Source organism: Anarrhichthys ocellatus, unplaced genomic scaffold (genome assembly GCF_004355925.1).
Source record: "Anarrhichthys ocellatus isolate YVR2014 unplaced genomic scaffold, GSC_Weel_1.0 scaffold26, whole genome shotgun sequence".
In the NCBI taxonomy this organism is placed as follows: domain Eukaryota; kingdom Metazoa; phylum Chordata; class Actinopteri; order Perciformes; family Anarhichadidae; genus Anarrhichthys; species Anarrhichthys ocellatus.
Window position 1 is genome coordinate 416,426 of NW_022280056.1, and position 10,975 is coordinate 427,400.

General features: G+C 46.0%; 2 protein-coding genes across 3 annotated transcripts in view; one reads left to right on the top strand and one right to left on the bottom strand.

Moving 5' to 3' along the window:
• cdr2l (cerebellar degeneration-related protein 2-like) overlaps positions 1 to 4,170 on the top strand; it is a 9,347-nt gene extending 5,177 nt beyond the window's left edge. For both annotated transcript variants that reach the window (XM_031861929.1, XM_031861928.1), the window contains exon 5: positions 616 to 4,170. In XM_031861929.1, coding sequence (XP_031717789.1) covers positions 616 to 1,564 — 949 coding nt within the window. In that variant the 3' untranslated portion in view covers positions 1,565 to 4,170. The remainder of the gene's footprint in view (positions 1 to 615) is intronic.
• Positions 2,632 to 10,975, bottom strand: LOC116391395 (rho GDP-dissociation inhibitor 1-like). The gene is made up of 6 exons (XM_031861932.1): positions 10,916 to 10,975; positions 5,308 to 5,503; positions 5,097 to 5,180; positions 4,582 to 4,658; positions 4,420 to 4,483; positions 2,632 to 4,086 (listed from the first exon to the last, which is right to left on the bottom strand). The coding sequence occupies exons 2-6, from the start codon at positions 5,495 to 5,497 to the stop codon at positions 3,884 to 3,886; spliced, it is 618 nt and encodes a 205-aa protein (XP_031717792.1). The 5' UTR covers positions 5,498 to 5,503; positions 10,916 to 10,975; the 3' UTR covers positions 2,632 to 3,883.

A 10,975-nucleotide genomic window follows, 5' to 3' on the forward strand; every position in this document is an offset into this window, starting at 1 on the left:
GCTGCTACAACACAGATGTGTGTGGTGCTGCTACAACACAGATGTGTATGATGCTGCTGCAACACAGATGTGTGTGATGCTGCTACAACACAGATGTGTGTGGTGCTGCTACAACACAGATGTGTGTGGTGCTGCTGCAACACAGATGTGTATGGTGCTGCTGCAACACAGATGTGTATGATGCTGCTGCAACACAGATGTGTATGATGCTGCTGCAACACAGATGTGTATGATGCTGCTGCAACACAGATGTGTGTGTGGTGCTGCTGCAACACAGATGTGTGTGTGTGGTGCTGCTGCAACACAGATGTGTGTGTGTGTGGTGCTGATGCAACACAGATGTGTGTGTGTGTGGTGCTGATGCAACACAGATGTGTGTGTGTGTGGTGCTGCTGCAACACAGATGATCTGATTATTCTGCAGGACACCTGCTGGGTTGATTTAAAGTAAATCAACAGTTATCAGACCTAACTGCCCTGCAAAGGCAAAACTCAGTGATTACATATTTGGTCAAAATAGAGTAACTTTTGACATCATACCTCACTATAGAAATTGCACCGATTACATGATTGTGCAGTTTTTTTTAAGCACAACTTGTTGACTACTTTACATCAGGTATGAAGATGGTTTCCTGTTGGCCAATCCGGGCAGCGTGGACCTGGCTGAGACGCGACCGGTGGACGAGGAGCACGAGCGCCTGACGGACATCGTCTCCTCCCTGCGCTCGGCGGTGGCCACGGAGCGGTCCCAGCGAGAGGGCGCCGAGCGGGAGTGCGCCGCCGTGCTGCAGGAGTTCGAGCGCCTGGAACAGCGTCTCTTAGGGGCGGAGGGCTGCCAGCTGCGGGTTCAAGAGCTCGAGGCGGAGCTCCAGGAGATGCAGCAGCTGAGGAAGTCCAGGGTGTGTCTGATCGGGGGCATGGAAGATGGCCTAGAGACGCTGCTCAGCAACGGCCCCGAGACGGACACCCCGGAGGAGGGCCTGGGGCTGGAGGAGGGAGGTGAAGGAGCTGCTGGAGAGCAAGGGGCCACGGGGCAGCAGGGGGGCCCGGTGAGGAAAAGCTGCAGCGACACAGCTCTGAACGCCATCTCGGCCCGCGACGCCTCTGGCAGGCGTCAGGGCAGCTACGCCATCCACGCCAACGGCGTGCGCAAGCGCGGCATGTCCATCCTGCGTGAGGTGGACGAGCAGTACCACGCGCTGCTGGAGAAGTACGAAGGGCTGCTGGGGAAGTGCCGACGTCACGAGGAGAGCTTGTGCCACGCCGGGGTGCAGACCTCGCGGCCGGTCTCCAGGGACCCCTCCATGAAGGAGTACAGCATGGTCTGCGCGGGGCCTTCGACATCGGGGGCAGTCGCAGTCGTCGTCGCCGCCCCTCCCACGCCCCCACAAGCGCCCTCCACCCCGGAGGCCCTGGAGGGGATCAGCAGGCAGGTGGAGCAGGTGGACAAACGTCTCAGCCAGAACACGCCGGAGTACAAGGCCCTGTTCAAAGAGATCTTCTCCCGCCTGCAGAAGACCAAGAGCGACTTGAACTCCACCAAGAGCAAGAAGAGTCACAAATGAGCTACTGAGTCTACTAACAGTGACTGCACATGATGTATTTAATGACTTCTCGTCTTACATTTGACCATGACGGGTGGATGCCTGTAGTCGGGTGATTAATGATGTTAGCAGTGGATGGCTGATTAATCTCAAGCTGTATGAAAATGGTAAACTTGCCTCTGTGGAGGATTCTGATGTGGATGAAATACCTTTTTTTTTCTTCCTGAGTGACCATAACTGATGAAATAATTAGTTTAGTTTCTGTCTGAGGACAGTCTAGTGTGTGATGTAGTATTTGTAATTGAGATTAACTGATGCAGAAATGATTTAATTTTTATTTATTTAAAACAAGCCAAATAATTAATCAAAAGAACAAAGCAGCCACTTGTTTTTAAACTACTCATTTGAAGCATGTATCCGACTCATAAACACTAAGTGCTAAAAAGGTTTTTAGAAGCCGGTTGAAACTAAAATCACAAGTGTTTGACGAGCTCGAGTGAGCTTTAAGATGAAACGGTGAGACAGCTGCCAAACTGTACCGTGAGTAAGTGTTTGATGGTTATTTGTTTACATGGTTTATTGTAACTCATCTGGTGAAGGTGAGTTTTTACAGCATGCATTACATGCCACGGAGTGATTCAGGGATTCGTTTGATAACTTCAGACATGACATAATCAGCTCGACGCTGTGCCACATTGTAAAAGCTGCTCTTGTCGGAGGCCATTTATGTCTTCTGTTGATTAAAATGAGAAATGTATAAACCACGTTCTTCTGTTAAACGCTCGGGGAGGCAACAAATCAAATCCTACAGCGGGTTCAACTAGAAGACGGGTGGTTGTAAAAGTGAAGTAGCCGTTCACATGTCTGTCAGAAATGGCGTCACTTCAACATTTTAACCTGTAAGAAGAAGCCAGAATTATTAGCACTTATTCTTGAGTTATGGTCGTGAATTGACCCCAGGACTCATCACGTCATCTTTGAATCCAAGAGAAGAAGAAATGTCCTCCTGAGATGTCGCGTTCAAGACAAAGAATGAGACGGACGACCCGAAAACATAAAGCCTCGGCGTAATAAAGGACACAAGCGGGCCGAGTCTGAACACTTTAATGTGAACACAGGCGATCAGTAAACTGTAGGTGATACAAGTGGCACACGTTCAGTCAAACCCAACACACCCAGAACATCAGTCTGACAAGCAGATTCTTTCCCATACGTCTGGAGTGAATATAAAAACAGAACACTTGGAGGTCTGGTTAGGGACCGATGTTTCTGGTTCAGACGACATTGCACATCACTGATGATCAAAGTGCCGCTGAGTCAGCAGGAGCAGCGTGTGGTTGAGAGAGACTGGAGGCACAGTCAGCGTGGCTCATTTATAACTCGAGTAACACGAGGTGAGCGGGTTGACTCCGATCTGATGGAAACACGGCCTCGGGGTCGAGGGAGGAACCTGGGTGACAGAAGGCTATCGGCACAACCCGGACTTTAACGAGCAGGATATTTACAGTTAATTAAACTGAGATTTAGAACGCTACAAATACTAGATGTTTGTAAAGGACACCCTGATGGCTTTTACAAATCCTCAAACCTGATATAAAACGGTGATAAAGGTCCATGTTTTACAAGTATTGTTAAAAAACGCTCACATGATGGTCTGGCAAATATAATCTGAAGGCAAACGGCTCAATTAGGGCGTCTATCTCTAAAGGTTTTATTTAAGGCCACATGGCTGCTGAATACCCTGCTGACCTACAGCGAGGGGTCACGAGGGGTCACAGGACATTTAGTTTACCAGCAGGCTGTGTAGGGTGCTAAATAGAGGCGGCCTGGTTTCTGACCAAGAGCCTGGTGCAAATAATGTGCTGAAAGGCGTGAGGGGGGCTGCGTTTAAGAGCCGTGTCCAGCAATGGCTGCCAAGTGAGCGTACAGTGGATACGTTCATACAGCGCGGCTGCTTTCTAAGGCAGATCACGGTAAGAGTACAAAACAGTCTGAACAATAAAGAACCAAAGAGAAGAACAGAAGGTTAAAGGGCCGAGTGAATCACTAAGTGTATACATTTTTTCCAAAAAATTTTTTTCTTTCCATTTTTTCTTTTATAAACAAACCATAACAGCAAAATCTGTACTGTGCACATTGTTGCTTTCTCCATTTTTAAAGATTTGATACTTAACAAGAAGCGCTACGAAGGGAGGAATGATGAAGTGATTGGAATTTAGAAACAGAGTCGTCGATGGACGGAGAGAGCAGAAGCTGAAAATCAATACAAACTCCAGACGGGAATAACGGAACGACAGCGAGAAGAAGAAAGGAGGGACAAAGGGCGTCGCTGAGGGGGAATCAATTTGTCCAATCCTTCTTGATGGCGAGGAACCATTCCCAGGAGAGGTGGTCGTGCTCGTCGTCATCGGTGAACTTGGACTTGATGTTGTAGGTGCCGCGGGCCAGCAGCCCTTTGGGCGACTCCTCCACGGTGGTGAGGAACTCGTACTCCTCGCTCGCTCTGGGCCCGTAGCTGCCGACCATGTAGTCAGACTTGTCAACTGCACAGAAGAGATTAATAAGTTGCTTATTACCAACGTGTTCACTGAGAATAAAGCAAACGAACTTCAGCGTTATCATTCCAACAGGACAGCCGGGTTATTTGGCCTGTTTAAACTTTGAAAAGGTAATTTTGTGGAATATGCTACGAGCTAAGCTAAGCAGCTTTTGGCTATGGTTTTATATTTACTGTACAGACATGAATTGTTATGGATCTTGTTAGTAAGCGTATTTCCCAAAATGTTAAATTAGTCCTTTATGCAAGAGAAGGCTACTTTACATGGCATTTCAAAACCTCCCTAAAAGATGAGCAGCGACTGAATGAAATAACTTACGTTTGATTCCTTTCCTGAATGTTTGCTGGGTGTACTTCAGGCCCGACACGATATCCTTGTTGACCTGCAAAAAGACGACATGCATCACATCCTGCTGAACAGTCTCCCACGACAAAGGCCGCTCGCTGACAGCGACGACAGACAAACACCAGACTCTCTCACCTTGAAGTTGATCTTTATTCTGTATTCGATTCCCTCCTTCAGCACAAACGGGTTCTTCTTCAAGTTGTCCAAGTCTCCTGGGATGGAACGCAACACAGCAGTGTGAAGGCAGAATGCTAAACTTATAAACTAAAAGGTTCATAAACAAGAAGGGATTTTATGCTTTGCTTTTTCCAGAGAGAGAAGAATTACATTCTGAAGTTGTATTTAGACATGTCATCACCCTGTAGTCACTAAACCGTCCACCAGGTGGCTCAGTGAGCCCGGCTCTGTTGATGCTCATCTGACCACTGAGGGAGAGCCAACAGGAAATGGCTCCCACTAACGAGGGAATCTTCTCATTACCAATTAGCAGGCTAATGAACCAGCTGGCCATTTAATGCATATTTGGGAGTGATTACTGTTCATAATTAATGTCACTGTGAGCTAATCCTTCCAGTGCGCCTGCTGCCTAAACGTGGTCAACTATAAAACATCAGTTTATACTTCTATATCACACGCATCGCTCTACTCACCCTGCAGGTCAAGGACCAATGGCTGCGGAGCCGTATCGCACAGCAGAGTCATTCGAGTCACCTGAACGTTTGGGACTTTGGGATCTGAGCGAGAGAAGAGTCACCGAGTAAGAAATCACGACCAGAAGACCAATCATCAAGTCATAGCACCCGAGAGAAATACTGAATACACAACGGTGCACGCACACGCACGCACGCACATATCACTAACCTGCGACGGCAGCACATTTGCCCAGCAGCGCCTCCTTGTACTTGCGCAGGCTTTCGTCGTCCTGGTCCTGCTGCTGGATCTCCTGTAAGCTCTTCTGAGCAGGAGCTTTGTAGTTGACTCTGTTCTCAGACTCTGCGTTGGCTGCTGCCAGCGCTTCCAGCTGCTCCGGTGTCGGTTCCTGTTCTGCCATGTTGAGCTAATCGCAGCCAGAGAGAGACAGCAGAGCGGTTAGAGGACGGGGCGATCGAGTAACACGGACAGACGGCAGGACTCCACACGGACTCTTTACTTTGCTTTAATGACGTTGGATCTACGAGTGGAGCAAGGCAGCACATTGTTAAGACATCCGGCTGCTAGATGATCATTACAGATTACTTATCCAGAGGAAAACCTCTGAACTTTGACCTTAGCAATGTAAAGCAGCAGTTCCTGTAGAAACAAACACCATTAGGTTAAAAGGTGACAACCGAGTTCCTTTTTATGCAGAGAGCACAACACGCTCTGTGTGGATCATCACGAGCACCTTCATCATTATTCTTGTCATGAGACGAGGCGTTTTTGTTCATTAGTGTAAGCTGAGACACAAGCACAGACGTAAACGTTCACACTAGCACAGACTCAGGCTACTCGGCTGTGGAGCCGCTTTTATTATGAAGCTGATGATTATCTAAAGGCTTCTCCCTCACTCGTGCACTAATGGGGAGCTCTACACCCGGCTGCACGGCTCCACCAGTCACTCCGGATTAGAGGAGAGGATGCTGATCCTGAGCAGGAAATGGCACAACAAAGTGAGATCATCGAGGTGCTACGAAACGCAAACGTTGCTCACAAAAAGCAGCAGAAAAAAAAAAAGAAAAAAAAATCAAACATCTGGTGCACATATGCTGGGCGCAGAAATATACGATGATCAACACCTGCAGAAGCCCACAGGCAGCTAGCTGGATGATGTTCTGTGTGGTCCGTTCACTTGTTCTCCCTGCAGACCAGACAAGTGACCACACACACACACACACTATGTTTGTCGATAGTTTTCATTTCCTGATTCAGGGTGGTGTGTTCTTTCAACATTTATGTGTCGAAACAACACAACTTCCTGTATTTCAGAGATTCAGCCAAACAGGAAACAGAGCCGACAAACTGTAGAAGAGGATTTATTACTTTAAGTATCCTTAAAATGGTGCAAGATACGAGATTGGGAGCTCTCAACATGGCTTAACAAAAAGAGAGTGCCTTCATGCTCTGCTCAGGTCAACATTACTCCAATATACATTTACATGAATAGTTGTTTGCTTCTATAGTAATGCTCTAAATGTCATATATTGCTCCTTTAAGTTACGATAAAAGGGTTAAAAAAGACCCGTAAAGATCGATGCTTGAATGTCAACAGAAAAACCAACTACCCTAAAACGAAGGAAGACATAAGGTGACAAACTGTCTCTAAATAATCATTAACGTTTGTTTGCTGTTGCAAATCAGTGTCAAAGTGAGAGTTAAAGGTCATGAATCAACAGAGACGGGCTAACAAATCAGAAAAACGCAAACGCAGTCTTTACTCGCTGGGCAGAGGTGGTACTTGATGAACGTAATCCCCCGACTCACTGTTTACAACCTGAACCACAATAAATCACACCGCTCAGACAAAGACAAACGGGCACAATGACCGTTTGTCGCTCTGCCGGTCTGACGCCCTGCTCTGTTCTATTGTGCCCGTTGTATACTGTTGGGTGTTAGCCAAGCAGGAAGTCAGAACACAGCAACGGTTACCAAACAAGGCCTCCGGGCTCCCAAAAAGAAACACAAATTCCTCAGTAGGTGTTCAGCTGTGTGGGAGTGTTCTGTGATAACCAAGAGCAGGAAACACAACGATGGTGTCGTGTCACTCTTGAAGAATCCCAACAGGTTGTTTTTCTCACTTCCTCTCCTCTATGTTGCAGTCACAGAGGAGGAAGTGATGAGTCCTTTTAGACACACCGTGGGTAGAGAGCTGCACTATACGGACTGGGTCCTATAGTGCTGCTAACATAACCTAACATGCTTTAATTAACATATTAGTTTATTTATTCATCAGGTTTTAATTCTGCTCTCATTCCTTCAAGAGTAAATGTCGATAATAATAAGAGTAATAAATAGATTCATCAATAAAAAAAAAACAGTAGTTGCAACACTACTGGATTTAAGTAAAAGAAAAAAAGTACAAAAGATTGCCTAGTGTGAATAAACCAGTGCAGCTTCCCTTCATTCTTCCACACAGTCACATCACTCAGATGACATCTTGACAGGACTATAAAATAGTTGAATGAGCAAATTAAAGACCCATGCACTGAGTGAATGGGTTAGTTTAAACAATAGTGACATCATCGCCCTCACAATGATGCACAGCCTCTGGTTAACTGGCTATAAACAAATATGAGAGGGTGATTGTTCAGCCTGCTGGGAAGACACCCTCCGGTCATGAGATCACGCTAACAAACGCTGGAGATGCCATTGAACCCGCTCACCTCGGTGTCCTCACCGTCACAGCTCTGTGCTGCAGGAGGATAATCGGCGGGCTTGGCGGGGATAAGCAGCACCGCTTTACAAACACAGGAGGCTTCAAATTAGGGCTGTTCCTTAGCAACACCGCTGAGCTGTGAGATTATAGAAAGTGGGATTACGGCTAATGAGGTATTCAGGGACAGGAGAGGAAGTGGCTGGGAGGTGTCAACTGGTGACACATCAAGAGGATTCTCTTTGACAGGAGTCAAACGTTACTGAAGATCAACGAGCTCAATGTCTCCCTCTGTGCAGCCATAACTTATTAACCACAATACATTATTTTTTAAGTAGTAAAGCAGTGGTTATACTGGCTATAGTTGCTGATAAATATTTTAGTTAATTAGCTTTATTGGGAATATACTAAAATTATAAGTCAGATAAGTAATTGTGAAAACCGTTAAACGTGATGTTTCTCCTACAATAAATAAATCTATCGTGACGAGACAGTTTTTGAGTTACATCTTCATGTATGTCGTTTGATGTAATCCTCTGGGCTCCATATCCATGGATCACACAGTGGACTACTGGTCTTCAGAGAGGAACAACAATGTGGCTAAAGGTGATAACTCAGCAGGCAGCCAGACATCAGAAACACATGAAACCCAACAAGAGCTTTGTAGTGTGTCCGCAGTAGAATTTGGGATGTTAAAGTCTTACAGAAGATGATTAATAATCTAATAAAATGTTGCAAAGACCACAACGATAGAATATGAATGTTGCGTCAATAAAAGTAACTGAGAATGATCAACCGTTGTGAAGCGACCTTTAGACGTCACTCACAGATCTACGGCTGCTTTGATCTCGTGTAGTCTGCCGTAGACCTTTGCGTTTGGCCCTTTTGTTCTCCACTTCAACATATCCTCATCACGATGCTTTAATAAAAGCGGATCAATTATAGGAGGAAAAGAAAAATCATGTTGGTCCCATTCGCCCTCCACGGGATGTTGTGAATAACCGACTCTGCACAGTTCTTATAAATCAGTACAGGCTTCAGCCATGCGTCGATGCAGTAAATGCATCAACCTCCATGTCGTTTTGGACACGCCTTCAAAGCACCCCTTCAGTCAAACTATTGTTCATGCATACATTGAGCAGAAGTAGCTGTATATCAGCTGATATTATGGTGCCACGCTTGCATGAAGAGCAGCACAAGATTTGCTTTTCCCAGCACCACCACCTTTGTGGTGATTTAGATTTTAAGTTAAGTAGCAGCAGCAGTCTTTTAGTTCATGCAAGCGTGCCTTGCAGGCTCGTCTGTAGAGAAACTACTGTAGACTTCCTTTTTCAGGCGAGATAACCGATTCATTTCCTTTTGCGTGCTAAACCGCACAGTTTGAATCTGAAGCACAGCTCCTCTCACTAACTTTCCACCTGTGTGGCTAACCCACCCCAATATGCTGTAATGATATTAATATTAAAGAAGGGGCCCTGGCTACAGGTTATGTGAGGAGATACAATTCACGCTGTATTAACAAGTCGAGGGTGCAGTGCAACGCATACCAAAGCTTTGAGGAAGTGTTACAGCAAGAGCTTAAGGCAGTGCTGAGGCAATGCAGAGGAAATCAACCTCAACAGAAAACAACACGGGGGTGAGGGTAAAACAAATGGAAATAAGATAAGGAACAGTACGGAGAACCGGTTATGAGCTTGTGATTATTGATTAAGTGTAAAGGCTATTGGACCAAAGAGCCCAGAAGACTGACCACAAAGAATGAGCCCCGGAGAGAGGCGGCAGTGAGAGAAGTAAAGAAAACATTCTATCCCAGGAAGAACCAGAACAAATAGGAAGCTTTAAAAATAGCCGGCGAGAAATCCCTGCGTGCAGCACAAGGAAGCTGCCAGTGAATGGGATCGACAAGGTGCCAACGCAAAGGTCGGGGCACATTAACAGAGTGGGGTTTGATTCCTGATGGCCTCTACGTGATGAAGAACTACAATAGGTATGACGGTTTACCTCAAGGGTGGCAACAACCCGGCATTACAGGTGGTACAAACACACAAATTCAACCAACGGAGGGGTTACAGGCCGTCATCGAGAGGACGTGCTTCTGAAAGCTGCATTGCATCGGTTCCCACAATACTGTAGAATGAGATCAAGTAGACAAACTAAATAACGGGTAGTGTTAGTGAAGCTTTTAACAGCAGATATTGCGTATCAGACACAGGAAGAACACACCTTTACTTTCTAAATACAACTCAATACTCATCATTTTACAGGTAAGGTCTGTGGTTTTGACCCGTACACTGTTTAAGCTTGTTACACTGAACACCTTGAATGAAAATCTTCTTCTGTGGTTGATTATAGCTCCTCGAGCCTAACTCAAGATCAACCAGGTCAAACCAGAGAAAATGAGACATCCGGCCTCCGCTGCAGGGCTGCACGTCCTCGGGTAGAAACGAAGCAAATTAAAAAAGGCTGAGACAGAAATGTGTTACCTGAAAGTTATCAAAGTCCTGAAAGAGAGAGAGGGAAAAAAAAAAAAAATCTTCCAGGCCATGTAGGAAGGAAAAGGGAGGCTATTTAAGAAACCACGTATCAGTCATTCAGCTGAGCACACAACTCAACACCAAAGTACATAAAGAGGACTGTCACCTGAAGCACACTTGATCTCAGCAGATGTAATCTACGTGCATGCTAGGAAAGCCTTTAAACGGTGGCTGGTTTAAGGTGTGAGCCCTGCAGGCCAACTCAAATTAAAAGAGTAAAGCATTCGTTCCAGGAAGTGGGAGAAAATGTTCCGTATGAGCCACATGACAGAGGAGTCGCACGCGAAAGTAGATTAAAAATACTCCCCTGAATGCACTTTTTTTGGTCGACTAGTGAATGCATCCACTCATCGTGTGTGAGGTATTGTGAACAATTAGATGCAATGGAGGATCGTTACCTAACGGTCAACACCCGGAAACGAACTACTTCCGCCGAATAACTTATAATGACTTCCTTATCAGGTGCAGAAAAACTTTCTAACTACACCAAAGTTCCTCGGACATGTTTGCTAACCGTCCAAACACGCGTCCGCTCGGTTACAACTAGTTATCAGAAGAGTTTAGCACGTGTTTAACCGACTCTTACCGTTGTAAATCGCCGGTACTCTGTGACAGCCTCCTGTCGATGGTGGCGCGAGGGAGTGAA